Raw genomic sequence first — 15,521 nt, 5'->3', positions numbered from 1 at the left:
GAAATGTGCTATCAGTTCAGAGTTGACTGCACCTGCCTATGTATTTCAAGGCCATTTCAATTTTAGACCTCTCTCGCCTCATTTCTGATCAGGGCACCTTACCCTCATTTCAATCAATCAATCAATTACCTTTATTTTCCCTCAAGAGACAGAGGTTTCCCTCATTTACAGTGACGACGAGCATTTGCTTCGGGATTTCAAACCACACCCTTTTCTGCTTGTCTTTACAACTCCAGTCTTACCTACAGCAGCTTTAACCGTGAACTAGATTATTTAGCTACACCCTAATTGTGTTGTAACCCATCTCTGGCTGGAGTTTCCACAAAAGTCATATCAAACAGCAGGCATATTTGAAAAGAAACTTTATTCTAATGACAAGACAACTCTTTGTTACTATCTAAGAGAAAGTATAAAAACATTTGAGAAAATATACAACAGGTTAAGCACCAGGGGTTTTGACGGGCTAAGTTTCCATAGTCACAAGACTGAGACCCACAATTTAAATGGCAACGAGCAACACACACACACGGACACGCACACATACACACGTTTTGACCTATACAGATCTCTTGGCACCTGACCCAGTCTAAACAAAAGGCAGGAAAACAATGTTATCCCAAGATTAATTGGAGTTAATTAACAAAATACTTTGCAATTCTTTCTAGTAACTTGGGTGGGGAAATAGTGTTGTGATAATCGCGATGCACGGCTCTTCACGTGGCCATCCGCCATCTCAGAACTTGTGATCACAGTTAATAACATCCATGTGTCTGTCAGCAGTTAGGTTATTACAGGACTATAGATAATTTTGGATTTTTATTGCACCTAGGATTCTTACAGTAAGAGTGGATGAGGGATGTGCAAAATAGGATTGGTTGGATCTAGTGGGATCTAGGGGAGTGATAATCTCAACAGATGCAATAGTGCAACAGGTAGGCTTTAAGTAATAAGTTAATTAATGCTTTGGGATGGCAATAAACAGCAATGAGAATCTACATTCTACCACATGGACTGGTTTGTACCTCTTAGTATTTCACAGGGAGAATGGGGGTAAAACAGGGCTCCATGTCAATGGCAGTTGAGAGCTGCAAATCTGTAAAAGGATAGTACAAGAAATTGAAATGATTGCAGTGGAAAAAAAATGAAATATGGTCTCAAGACTGCTCATTGATGTTCTGTTCCAAGAAATAAATAGCAGACAATATCTACAGTGAAGTACTTATTGACTGCTGCTCATGCCGGCCACAACCTATGCAATCAGGCATTAGGTCTTTTAGTAAATGGGCTGACATGACGCAAACTAAATCGAAATATAGAAGAGCATCTTTCTTGGGGGAACATCATGGGAGAACATTTTTCGTCCAAACTTATGACTTCTGTGAATAGTTTTTATAATTTAATAACTTGAATAATCAAGGGCCAACATGTGCACTTTCTAAGGAAACATTCAATAATGGCACAATTATGTACATGTTTGAACATCATCTCCTTGTCTCCCATGGGTTTTTATCCATCTTCATGGCGCTAGTTGGGACCAGAAGTAGCTAAAGTCAATAGCTGGTTATTGGTTTAAAGGTCAAGAATTTAAATGTCAAGAAGAAAATACATTCTAGCACTAGCAGAAAGGTATGCTTGGTGGCCTGGTGCTGCCTCAATTCAGTCAAGCGCTTTCCTTCATTTAACACCGCCCATCTCCCCTGGATCCGCTGATCTGACTCAAACCGCTGTCCGACTTGTTCATTTAACGTGCTACGCATCTTTAGAGACGAGACAGTCGAAATAAAAAATAAAATATAGTTTTGTACATACAAAGCGGCGGAAATAATAAGAGCTGAGGGAGAAAGAATTTTGCTCCCCCTAAAAATAGTGCAACCTCATGTTTTTAAGTTAGACTGCTACATAAATGCTGAGGGTAAGACGACAGGAGTGAGCTGGCCGGTCTCTGTGGTTGGCCGAATGTCCAAAAGGCACCAGGATTCACCACCGCCCTCTCCCACGAAGGAAAAGGCTTCGAGCTTCAGTTAATTTTCTGTCAGAGAGAAAGGAACAAAGCAGATATCATGATAACTGATAAGGAATACGGAATTAGTCAGGAAAATGAGGTTCACTGCTGAAGCAATGCCACCAAAAAAAGCCTAGGATAATTACCTAGAACAAAGTCAGACCATCTCGGTCCAGACAGACCCCTCACCCGTGATTGTCTTAACATCTTCACAGATGGCGGTTGTGGTGCTCCAGTGGATACAATCACAGGAGCGTTCTGTTCTTCTTTCTGGCCAGTTTGCACTTCGGCTTGTTCCTGTGGAGACTTTGATACAGAACTAGAAGACTCGTCAGAGATGCTCCCGGCCTTCAATTTTGCCTTCCTTTCAGTTTTCACAGCTTCATTCTCCCTTGCCATACCGCCCTTGCTCCCTGCAAAGCGATAGGCAGAAGGGGACCAATCATCCAGTGTCACTGTACAGGAGTCCAATTCTTCCTCTGCAGTGGACTCGCTGCCTGGCGAGTTGATCTTCTTCAGAAAAACCCGGCATTCCTTTAGTTTCTCAGGACTCCAGGCTTTAGAGCTGAGACTATCCTCTTTTGGTAAAGGGTCAGCTGACTCGTTCTTCGAGCTGTCCAATGCCTGGTGATCAGGTGATGCTTTATCACTTTGTTTCTGTGCAGTTACTGATGGCCACCAGTCCTTTCTCTGCCTTTTGGGCAACCCGTTCCTTTGAAGGCATGTTAGGAACCTAGCCTTTGCCCTCAATCGAGTGGTTGCATACTTGCTAAGGGTTCTGCCCATCCACCATGGTGCCCCTTTATTCAGCCGCCCGGGCGCAAAGCTAGAAGTGAAAAGTTGACGTTTGATGTTTCCTGCTGATAAAGTTTTTTTTCCATTCCTCAGCCTTTCCAGAGCCAGCTGGTGCGCAATTGGACTCTTTGGCACAGTTTTAGCAAACTTTTTAATGTGTTTGCGAAGTCGCTCTGCCTGTGGACTAGGGCAGACACCTTCATTGTTGCTAGTAGAACGGGGATAATGCATGAATTCATATGGATTTCGGGAACTTGCCTTTTTGACAATGGCCAAAGGTTGGGTCTCTGTGGTTTGCATGAACCAGGAGCCCAGCTGCTGCATGCTACAGGAACTTGGTTTGTTGGGAGGACAGTCAAATAGCGCCCGCACCACAGAGGAACACCGGGACCTCTTGCTGGGTGGTCCAGATCTAGGTTTTAAGGAACATTTCTGCTGGTTGTCAATATCCGACACCCAGGTGTCTGAGACTAGTTGTATACGTCTGGCAAATTCCTGGTTCAAATCATTTTTCTCAGCTGATGCTGACCACCACTTCATTGTCTCTTGAGGAGGGAAAATGGAGTCTACCGATACTGCTGCGACCTGGCTCAAATCCTGACGGATTGGATTTTTCTCCCGTCTCAGCGAGTGTCTTTTATCTTTTAGGTGTTCTAAACAGTCCTGAGCCTTTTCTAGTTTCCTTTGGTTGATGGCCTTGTTCAACAGAAGCTTTCTGGAACTACGTATTAGAGCTGTGCTATGGCTGTAGGACCTGGATGATGAGGTGGCCACAGAGTGCAGCAAGTAGATTGAAGGTTTCCTTACCCTCACTGAATGACGTACAGCTACAGGCCTGTCTAGCCGCTTTGCTTTACCTTCATCTTTTGTCACACCCTTCCCCTCTTTGTGCCTGCAATCATTCCTTGAAGGACAGTCAGTATTCCATGTCTCTTTGGCAGATTCGAACTCCGGTAAGAGTGTTTTTCTTCTTTGAAGTGTTTCTTGAGACCGCTTAACATCCTTGTCCATTTGTATTTTGCGCTGCCTTGGGGATACTGTAGTGACCGTGACGGAGATCCCAGATATCTTAACTTTTGCAGGTCTTCCAGGTTTTCTAATTGAGACGGCACCTTGAAGCTTCTGACATTTGATGTTACTACTTGCCGGAGGGGCGGACTCGTCATTCACAGGTCTGACCAAGTTCAGTTCTTTTAGACATTCTGGGGAAGCTGCTTTGACATCAGAATGTTCTTGTGTGCCATGCAGTAAATTGCTGAAATCAATGTTCCGGTCCACTGATTGTGCGGTCTCACGGAGCTCTTGTTGTCCTTGGCCCTCAGAGACAACCCTTTTGTTTCTTCTGGATCGCCCATAAACTACCGTTATTTTCAGGTTCTTGTTTTCTTTCTCCATGTTGGCTCCTTCAATAGCTTTGACAACGTCTGCATTTCCTTCCTGCATAGGCCCTGGAGTGGTCTGTTTCCTCGGACGACCAATGGGCCTTTTGGCCTTTTGTTCCAGTTGTGGACCAAGCTTTTTCGGTCGCCCAGGGCGCCTCTTTGGAGGGGTTATTTCATGAGCGCTCCCCGGATCTGCTGAGGATCTCTGGTTTTCTGTTCTGGCTACACGCTTCAATGGAGTGAGTTCTCCTGATCTTCTGGAACCTTTAGGGGATACAGACCCCTTCATTGGTGAAGAAGCGGATCTGAGTGTTGGGGAGCCTGATAATGGAGGAGGTGAAGGAGATTTGAGGGGAGTGGAGACCTTTTTAGGAGATGTGGAGGCTGATTTGGGAGAGGAGGTAGCATTCTTTAGAGGGGCCGAGTTGGAACCGATCTGCAAGGTAGCACGCTCTGTACCTGGGCTCGTTTCAGGTGTTCCTGCCCATGACGACTGCTCACATGGGTCAAAGTTATGCACTACTTGTCCACCCGAACTTGAGGCTGCGGACTTCAAGCAATATTTAACCCCTTCCTTATTTATAACCGGAGACACATACATGATCTTAATTGGGCTACTAAACTCAAAGGGGAGTTCAGACGGGTTAGGAGGAATGTCAACATCAGAAAAGCTTGGACTGGACTTGCGGGTGGGTGTTCTACAAACAGTTACCGATTCTGGAGCATGTGTTTTCGTTGAGGAAGAACGTAACCTACCATAAGGCCTGGCTGCGCTGTCTCTCAAGTCAGTTTTATTTTTTGAACTGTACTTGGAAGGACTCAGCCTTGTGGGAGGCAAAGAAACTGAAAATCCCTCACTTTGATCTGCATTAGAGGAACCCGATAGTTCCTTTGGCGTCAGGTCGTCCTCTGCTCCAGTGGGTTCAGTGGAGGATGCTGCTTGACTTGGGGTTTTCCCTGAGTCAAGCATGGGGTCCATAAGATCTAGGCTTTGTGAGTCGATGCTAGTAGTAGATTGCAACACACTATCCACTAATGTTCTCGGATTGAAGATGTTCTCAGAGAAGCAAGCAACAAAGTACATCTTCCTCGGCTCTGTGACGTAGGAAGAGAAGCGCTGGGGAGGTACTATGTTCCTCTTGGATCTTGTAGCATCCCTGGAGTTGCTTGACTGATAAGGTGCAATTGTCTTTCTCCATCCTCCATGCCCTCTGCTGCGAGTCAGCTTTTTATCTGATTCCTCTATGTTTTCTTCATTTTGTGAATGTTCACCTACTATGGTATGCCCCTCGGCAGAGCTGTTGCTCTGGTCATTTCCTTCGGAAACCACTCTGCAGGGCTCTGTCTGCAGTTTACAGGTGGGTTTCAGGGTTTGTTGGAAACTTGCATCCTCCTCGATGCCAGGCACATTTTGTCCCACTTCAATGGTCTCAATTTCCTCTTTGACTATGATCGTTTCTATATCCTCTTTCACCTCAAATCCTTCTTCCTCAGCTTTGATGTTGTCCACTTCCACCCTTATTTGTTCAAACACTGGACCCTCTACTCCATCCTTCCTAGTGTGGTCAGTGACTTTATCCTGGGTATTTCCTGTCATCCTTCCTATTTCTCTACTGTTGTCTCCAAAATTCATGCTCTCCACACTTATTTTGCCACTGATCTGGACCATGTCATTTTCCTGAGAGAATTCCGGTAACTCTCTCTGGATTCCTGATTCCCTTGTAGACTCCTTCACAGGTGTGGTGTCTGATGAACTAGATGCTGGGGAGCTAGAATTACTGCCATCTTTTAATTTTATTTTGGCTTGTGGCACTTTTCTCCTGCAATAGGATGGGTCAAGCATGGCAAGCTCCCGTTTTATTTTTAAACTGTGTCGTCGGCTGGATGCAAGGTTGGCTGGTAATGTCAAAGCAGCAAGGACCTCCTGCCTTCGACGGGCCCGGGTATTTGGGGACTTTGACTCTTTGTTATCATGCTGATGAAATAGCTCACTCAGGTTATAGTCACTATCACTACCGGTGTGGAGCACTGTGGTGATTATTTCACTAAGATGGGCATCAGCGTGAAACTGGATACTCTGAGGGGTTGGGGAACTGGGAGCCCCATCCTTCTCAATGCCATGTACCATAGAGGAACTCAACTGTGGGGGGTCTTTATCCTGAGGTTTGATTGTCTCCAGTTTTTCTGTGAAACGATCAACAACATCCCGAAGCAAGCTCCTGTTTGAATTCTTCTGTGTCTGACCACCTGCAGCTACACCATCCAACTCTGCTGCATCTTCAATGTCTGAAGGTGCTTCCTGCAGCCTTGCATCTAGATGTTTGTTGTCCACGAGTGGAAGGTGCTCATCATGAGAGTAAAGAGGCAGAAGGGGAGGTTTTTCTTCTGCTGTGCTGGTGATGTCTGGTGGGATTGGAGAAAGTGGAGGAGGGGAGGGGCTGTGTTCTCTCTTTAGCACAGGACAAGGGGGATCCACGTCTTCACCCTCTTTTTCCATCGTCTGCCTAGTTTGAACTAAGCAGGTGTGGCTTGAATGGCAAAGACATGAGATGGGGCGGTGACGGCTACAGCAAATGGAAGATGCAGGGCATACCTGAGAGGAGGGGTATAGACTGGGGGACGACGGGGATGAACAAGGATTATTTTTCTGGTGTCCGGTGAGGCGCTGGCAGGAAGTGCAGTGGAGATTCTCAAGGCAGAAAACAGGGAAGGATGGCCCTCTGCAGCTCTCTATGCAACAACACAGGCCCTGAGAAGCCTTACTTTCACTTGGTGGACAGCAACGGAGGGTACAACTAAACTTAGATTCAGCTGGACAGTACAAGGTCTTACTGCAACCTTGATGAGCACAGTCAGCAAGAGGGTAGTGTGGGGCGCCACTGAGACTTTTAGCGTTACTGAATGGAAAGCGACACGGTGGCAGATTATTCTGTGAGGTCGAGTGGTGGCAGCATTTAGATGCATCCGGACCAGCCAGTCTGGGATTGGGTAGGGACAGCAGTTGCTCCTGGCGTGCCAGCATCAAGATTTGGCTAATCAAAGAACGGTGCGCCGGGCAGAGTGAATGAAGAACCTTCTCCAATGCAGAGTTCCCATTGACCCGGCTGCCTTCAGTCATCAGCTTCTCTGGACCACCCAGTTCTTCTTTTAACGGCAAGCTAGAGGAAACAAATACAAAGAGCAAGGTTAAACAGGGTCTCACATAAGGTTTTAAAAATAGATTTGAATGCAAGTAGAACCAAGAGCTTCTCTTAAAGCTGCCATCAGATTTAAATAGAGCTATGAAAATAAGGCAAGTACCATGTGCATTTTCTTTGCTATGTCATTATGCTGATCTGCTGCTTTCTAACCTAATGGAATCTTTAGGAAACCAAACTCAAAAGTGAAAGACCAGAGATTAAACACGTAACATAAAAACAGGACTATATCACAATATCAGAATTATTTTATTGGATGAGTTGCTGAAGGCAAAAGACAAAATTCTGCAGAAAAGCAGAAGAGAACGATTGTTAGAACGCTCAAAAACATAAGGACTCAAAAGCACTGCACCTGAAAAACATCCATGAGACCTTAAAATTGTTACACATGTTAAATCAGTCCTGCAAGCAATGCCTTTATAAAAGCAAGTAAATTATCTCATTAACATATATTAGTATTGTTAAAGTACTTAAGATTGGATTGAAAGCATTATTTTCCTCAGAATATCATCTTTAATGATTGTATTAGGGATTTATATCATGATATTTGAACCCTTTGAGATTGGTTTGACCAACTTGAATATGTACTTAAAAATTATCTCACAAATGTAAGCACCAATTGACATCAAATGAGGGAAGATTAAGAAAGAATAAATTAGAATGGCAAAAGTGTTAACTCTTTCATGCAATTTCATCAATATACATTTCACTTTGCACTGTGCCTCATTTCAAATCAGGAACCACAACAATAAATCTAGTAAAATCACAGTTCTTAAATCACAATCAATAAATAAGTATGCAGCAACATCAACACAAAACGATTTCACAATAATTTAAAAACAATTCTTACAAATCATAGTGCAATAAGTGGTTTATGCATAAATAGCAGATTTCTCTTCATTCATTCCTTCAAATCATCAGTAGTTTAGTCCATAAATAAGTTGTGTTCCAAAGAAAATTCAAGCCTGGAGTGTCAGAAGTATATACTGCAATAAAATCAAAGCGGACAACATATAATCAAAGTTATTTTTTTTCCCAGTAGACAGTAATAGAACTGGCCTACTGTCATAAATAGAACTCCATACTGAGAGAGGAGACAATATCCTGAATTTGCAGCAGTCTTGGTGCAGGCACCGGTGTACTGTTATGAGCATAGACATTCAGTATTTTTTTAGTTTCCACAGTCTTTTGGGTTAGCTTAAATGCCACTGACTTCTGGCTATAGCTTACAAATAGACGGATGGATAACTGACAAAAGATCTTAAGCAACATCTTCCAAGTGGTTTTAAAATGGGCCAAAAGTATGGGCTCAAATCCATTAATAAGGAAAACACCATAATACCATTTCTGTGATGGTACGTGTTCATATTGGTTCACTTGTTCCCTCATTCCCTAAATCATGAACACTATATAGTACCTTATTTAGCCAATGAGCAAGGCAGGGAATTGAGATTTGGACACTAAATTATGTGAGGTGTATTGGTTGCATAAACAAGCACACGTGTGAGATGTCACCTTTAACAGCTCAACTGTATAAAGAAGCTGTAAATGCCAACCATCTCATTGAATACATCAGATGAAAAGGAAACCCACAATGCATCATGAGATATAGTATGGTGCATAAGTGCTTCACTTTTGCACTTTTTTTTTTTACAGTGAATTATGGCTTTTAAGTGGAACACTGTTACTTTCAACGACACTATAAAATGATGCCCCAAAGTATCCCGAAATAGTGCACTATATAGGGAACAAGTAAACCAATTAGAACATGGCCTAGGTCCCTTTTGTTTAAGAATGACCCGTCATTCTGGCTAGACAACCACACTTTGTTTCGACATCAGTCCAACAAGGAAGGAAGGAATATCGCTTTTCAAACAGGTAGTAGTAGTTTTGTGTTGGCTACAGACTGGCATTTGCAGAACAGCTGCTTGTCAATAAAATGAGGGCAAAACCTGGGCAGCATTTCTTTGATCTAATACGTGACACGCTCCTGCTAAAATAAATAGATAATTTATGCAATTTTGCATTCGCCACTCGCTTATTCTTACAAACTCCCGTCATGAAGCGGTCTCAACTGTAAAACTTTTTTTGGAGTTGGAATGCACCAAATCCAACAATCATTGTTGAGGATGGTGGAACCACCATTAATCCTTGAGAGAAAGCTCAGTGAGTGTCCATTGAGCAGAACAGTTCATTCCTCAGCATACTCTATATATAATATATTTATACAAGACAATATGAAGGCCTAACTATGAAACACATTGGAATATAGGCAAGCAAAATAGAATAGCTTAGAGAGGTATATGTGGCATTGAGGTCAGAGCAAGACAGGCAGGCTGACACTGCAGCAAGATAAAGTTAAAGCAGCTTTGTGTGAATACCCCTGAACTGCTGCTTTGATACTAGCACAGCGGATGGAGTGACTCCACAATGAGAAAATACACTAAGGATCCCATTAGTCCTCCAATCAAGACATGCAATTCAGGCCGCTCCACCTTCACTAATCTCCCCGGCTTCAGACCCTTGCAAAATCCTTTAGTCAAAAGGTCCTGGCCTCCTTGCTTACATTGCATGTGGTCAGATAACCCCATTAGGGTAATTCATGGGGTTAGGGTAAGGGGGTGGGGTTCTGTACGAGTGTGTGAGGCCCTTGATTCTGAAAAAGGTCTCCATGGTAAAGTATTCAGCAGCAGTCATGTATGAGGTTGAAAATAATATAGAGCTACAGTCGCAGATCTACAGAAGTTTCATCTATGGTTAGAAAGAAAAAACAACGATCAAAAAAAGAAAAGAAAATATACAATAACATACCATTTGTGAGCTTATCGCACACTTCATACATGCGTTACAGTTGCATTCCAACTATACCAACGTTTAGACAAGCGTTCACAAACACAGAACGAAACATGGACATGAAATGGCTTTCCAAAGCTAATCTCTTTAAAACAATTAATCTCTAAGGATGATGTAGTAACCACAACCGTTACTGGAAAAACTTAATCCCAGCCCATGGCTCTAAATCACTTCATTAGCTTAGGTGAGTTACCCAGAGTAAAACTGCAAGTAACAATCATCAGCTCCCTAACAACAAGGAACGTTTCGACTTCAAAAAAACCTGAATAAGCTTACAGCCAGAGAATATGAAGGTTATGCTTCTTCTGAGCTAGAGGGGTTTCCAAGTCTTAGTGACTCAGTCATGATTCAGTAGACACCGTTAGAATGAAAAAGATGTGACGTCAGCATCTCTGTCTGACAAGAGAAACCTAGACCCGGGAAATCCTTATTCTTCTAACAAAATACCTGTACTTTTAACGTCCCTGTAGATTCAGTTAAAATCGTTTGAGCACCTGCTCAAGAGTGAGAGAGGTTGCTCAAAAGAATGGCCGTCATCACAACAGACAATGTTAAAAGGTTAAAAGACCTGAATAGCAATCTTTTCTTCTATAAAAAGGTAAGTGCCGTGTTATGCATTTCCAGAAAACCTTTATCCTGTATGAAGTGAATGAGGAGTTCACTTGTGGCGACCATCCAGAAGTGTTTAGTGGTCTAGAACCTCTTTGTGGCAGCAGCTGAGGCGCAAGTCCCTGAGACAGCGGTCCTGGCGTTGGCGCCAGGGCCTGAAGAGTTTGAGTTGAACAGACAAGGGATGGGGGACTTCTTCTTCGGGGGATTCTTGAGAGTGCCAGAGCGCTCTTTGACTTTGTACTCCAGTGTGCTGTGCGGAACTCCGTACACTCCCTGGGCCTTCGACACACTCATGCGACCCCCCATCACCATGGTGATGGCCTCCTCCAAGAGATCGTGGTCGTACTGGCGGTAGCGCCCGCGCTTCTTCCTCGGCTGCTTATCTTTGTCGCGACGGTCCCCGCATTCCTCCGAGTCGTCCAGCGAAGACCGCCGTAGGTCCAGACGGAGGGGCGATTGACCGGCCGCGCCCGTGAAAGCGTCCTGCATGTAAGGAGGTCTGAGTTTGAAGAGTGCTCTAGCAGCGGTGGTGGGGGTGACGGCATTGGTAGTGCTCGCGGCAAATGAGGTGCTGTGGTGTTGTTGTTGTTTCTCAGGCACGCCGGTGGAGTCTGCGACGGCGGCCGAACGGGGGTCGGAAGTGGAGCGGACCTGAGGGATTCGCAGGGAGGCGGGGGTCTCCAGGCTGGGGGTGGGGCTCGGCGGGGGCTGCAGGGTGTCCCTGAGCTGGGGAAAGCAGAGCGAGAGCGTCTTCTGTAGGCCACTGCAGAAGACTGCGGGGAGGTGATAGTCACCGTGCTCCTCCGCTTCCCCGTCATTTTCTGCCTTCTCTGCCCAGGCCGCCACCTTCTGGAGCACCAGACGGGCCTCCCCGCCCAGTGTGGACGAGGTGAGGTTGTACGAGGTGAACTGATCTGCCTCCTCACTACTTTGTTGCGCAAGGTGGTGCAGCAGCTCCAGCCTCTCCTCGGCCCAGCCCTCCAGGCCCTGCCTCAGGGTGCGTTGGGGGATCCCATAAAGGAGGGCGGCCCGCTGCTCCTGCAGCCTCCCTGAGCGTACATCCTTTAAGGCCTTGGACAGCAGCCCCTCTGACAGCTCCCAGCTTCTGTCAACGTAGTCCTCCCTCTGCCTGCGCTGCCTCCTAGGGATGGGAGGACCAAACAGCAGGGTCAGGATGGTGGAGGAGATGGAGGGGGAGAGGGTTGTGTTTTTTTTTGGCAAAGGGAAGACAAGAAGGGCAGAGCGGAGGGGTCCACTCCTTTATGCCTCGGGTTGGTAACATCACTGTGCCTCTTATGTTTCATGCCTGCAATTATTTTTTCTCTCACACACACAGGCTGCTGCATGTCTCTTGTATGCACACACATTGTATGTGGCAAAGCCTCTTCACGTCCAGGTGGGACAGTTTGTGAATGGCTGTGGTTACTTTGGCACAGGCGCAAAACCCCTGTGGTTTTGTGATCTCCTTCAGTGACAGACCTACGTGCTTGAGGGTAGGGTAATCACACTCAACATAACTGGATCGGTCAAAACAAACGGAACAAGAGGCAATATCACTGTCAAGTACACCATACTTACTTCTATGTACAACCCTTAGCTGCGGCCAAATATGATGCTACCACTCAACAATGTAAAAGAGTCACCAATAAAGATTTGGCAGGCAGACACATACTTAACACTTAAATTGACAGGGCGCAAACATTGCTATAATAGAAAAGGTATTGCAGATTAAGTGTCCGAGACATATTTTCTAAACGATTCCTGAAAACTTTTCTTTTGGCGTTTGTAATAAGTGGCGTAGACATGAGAGCAGAACGAAATTTTAAGTATAATTTCCCGCTTTATGAACTAGACCGTTGTTCAGTTTCTTTTTTTCTTTTCTTTGTAAGCCGATTCAAAACACACCCCTTTGTGAATGAGTTTCAGATTGAAACAAATAAAAAAAAAGGTTCTTCGTACCAGTAAAAGAAACCAGGGAAACAGCACTCACCCTGAGGGTTTGTGATCCGCTGGGACCGGCGTTGCTGAGCAAGCAGAGGTTCTTTTGGACAGGTCCAGCACCGCATCTACAACCCAGGGAAACCATAAGTCACCACACCAGTGCATGAGCTCGGGAGCCTCTTAAATCAGAATTTCAGGATGTTGTCATTGGTCACAGGGTCTTACACTACACTGGGTTTCTGGGTGCATCAGATCTCTTTAACGGAACATGAATCAGGGAAGGACTGGAGTACCTGTGCCAAGCAAACCAAAGTAGTTCTGTACCTGGCCCAGGTTCCCCGTCCTCCTCTTTCTCCCGGGGGACGGTGAGATCCAGGGGGGCATCCAGATCGCCGGGTGTGGGCTGAGGTGACAGGTTGTCAGTGGTGAGGCCATTCATCGTCATTTGGACGTGGCTCTTGGAGGCATATTCGATGGCAAACTTGTGGATCATCTTCTTCATCAGTTCCTGGGCCGCCAATGGGACGTTGGAATCATAGCCATGGGACACATCTGGGGAAGAGAAATGTTCTTGAGTCTAATGATAATGAAACTGGGTGCAGATCAGTGGTGGGCTGCATTTTGAATCAAGGATTTCATTTTTCCATGCCAGGCGGTGCCCATTCATTCAACAACAATGCCATTTGATTGTGTTAGTGTTGCAAGCAAAATAACATAAATGTTTGTTAAATCAGAATAATGTTTTATAAAACTTTATCAGTTAGTTATTTTCTAATATAAGCGAGAACTGCTTCCGCTCGACAAGATATAGTGGTATTATTAGTAGTCTATTGAGGTGGGTCTCACCACTCTACACCATTACTTCGTTGAAATGGAAAGAAAAGCAAACATTCCCTTAGGGCGTAGGGCTGTTCCTTGACTGGGAACAGCCCTATGCTAGACAATCTCCACCTCACCTTTCTTTTGGAACACAGCTTGGAGGAACTGCTGAGCTGATTGGCTGCTCTCTGAGAGGGTGGGGGCCTGACACGGGGAGTAATCCGACGGGCTGGGGAGGGGGGAGGCGGCTGCGGGGAGAAGGTCCTGTAAAGGAAGAATTGGAGAGTTCCTTAATGAGCATTGTATTCCACCTGTTCATCTCAAATGATTAAACACACACACACACTCTAGCTTTAAGATTAATTGTAAAGTTAGATGTCATTCTTCTTACACTGAGCTGATCCAGGGGGAGGGTGCAGAACGAACAGTGAGAGCAGCTGGCTTCCACTGACCAGTCATCCGACTCTTTGGGTTCACAGTCTGAGGGACACATTGGACCAAGCACAAATGTTAGGTACATGGACTCACATCCTTGCAACGTTTCTCCACACACAAGCACACACACACACACACACACACACACACTCTAAAGAAATTAATATACACCCACCATCAAATATGTTGAGGTCTCTAAGCAGCATCGGGCCATAGATTCCCTCCAGGATGCTTTCAACCCCTGTAGAGAAAAAATTATAAATTACACGGTTGATCTTTCTGTAGATCATTACAGAGAAAAGGACAATCCAATAAAAACAATAAAACACTGAATCTCAGCTCAAGGACCAAGATTATTACCCATGTGTGCTTATACCAGCCTAAAGTTATCAGGGCATATTCGTTAGCGGGTATATAGACAAAGAATTGAAGTAATAAACACATAATCCATTAGAAAATTACTTTATGATTGAGCACTAGCTCAAATGTTTCATGTTTCCACCATGAACTACAGATTTGACCCAGGGCTGTACAACTCGCCAGGTAAAACACAAGACAACTGACAGTAACGTCAGGTGTACAGTGAAACCGTTACCGCATAATTGACACCAATCATTTAAAATATCCCGATAAGTCCAACAGTGCCCACTACACCCAAAGAGAGAATATAACAAGCCCAACTGTACCAGGATCAACCTCACAACAGTCGACGTTGTCACTTAAAATCGGATAAAACGACTTGACATCCAACACAAACCCCGTTAACGTCTCCATCCCCTCCCCCAGATCAGGCAACCCTAAGCGTTACTGAGCCCATCACATTAATAACCGGCAGTATAAGGAGGAAGTCGACTGCAAATGCATAGAGACATGAACCAAGAAACATGAAAAATCATCCCATTTATGCTATAATGGTTGCTGTATAAAAAAGGTGGAGGAAATGTGGCACGTCTTGGCGGATGACTCGGGTTGGACAAAGAAAACGGGCCATAACAAGACAGCTAGCCCAGTCGGTTAGCAACATATTAGCCTGCCAGTTTAGCGGTCTTAAACAGGCGACCCGCGCTCGAGCGCTCACAGCCTACCAACCCGATGCTACCAAACAGGAGCTAGCCCAAGCTTCCCACTATAACAGCTAGCTCCGCAGCTAGCGACGGCTAGTGCCATCTGTCGATGTGTTGTTAAACAAACACTCTTGCGTTAGGGGAATATTTTTTTTAATGTAATCGTACGTTCAACCGTGCAAAAAACGCCACTCACCAACGCAGTGGATCAGTTTGTGCCGCCAAGAATCAAGTTCCCGCCTGAACCCTTTCCTTTCTGCCGTGCATTTTGAGCTACGGCACTGTGCAGCCGCCATTCTGTCCGTCCGCCTTCCCCCCTGCTTCCTCTGTTGTCTTGGAGTTCAACGTCACCAAGCGGGTTGGGAACTCTATGGTTGGGATCCTGCTGCAGCAGCGCTCAGCGCATCTTCTTCTTCTCTTT

At 45.1% G+C, this 15,521-nt stretch overlaps 1 protein-coding gene across 1 annotated transcript; it reads right to left on the bottom strand.

Annotated features, from left to right (window-relative positions):
• Positions 1-347: 347 nt before the first annotated feature.
• Positions 348-15,413, bottom strand: lcorl (ligand dependent nuclear receptor corepressor-like). The gene is made up of 8 exons (XM_084465882.1): positions 15,297-15,413; positions 14,212-14,277; positions 13,993-14,081; positions 13,739-13,865; positions 13,107-13,334; positions 12,832-12,907; positions 2,149-7,337; positions 348-2,029 (listed from the first exon to the last, which is right to left on the bottom strand). The coding sequence occupies exons 1-8, from the start codon at positions 15,394-15,396 to the stop codon at positions 2,022-2,024; spliced, it is 5,883 nt and encodes a 1,960-aa protein (XP_084322008.1). The 5' UTR covers positions 15,397-15,413; the 3' UTR covers positions 348-2,021.
• Between the last annotated feature and the right edge of the window lie 108 nt (positions 15,414-15,521).

This window comes from Micromesistius poutassou (genome assembly GCF_964030765.1).
Source record: "Micromesistius poutassou genome assembly, chromosome: 3".
NCBI classification, from domain to species: Eukaryota; Metazoa; Chordata; class Actinopteri; order Gadiformes; family Gadidae; genus Micromesistius; species Micromesistius poutassou.
The sequence above is the reverse complement of the archived record's forward strand: the minus strand, read 5'-3'. Positions and strand labels throughout refer to the sequence as shown.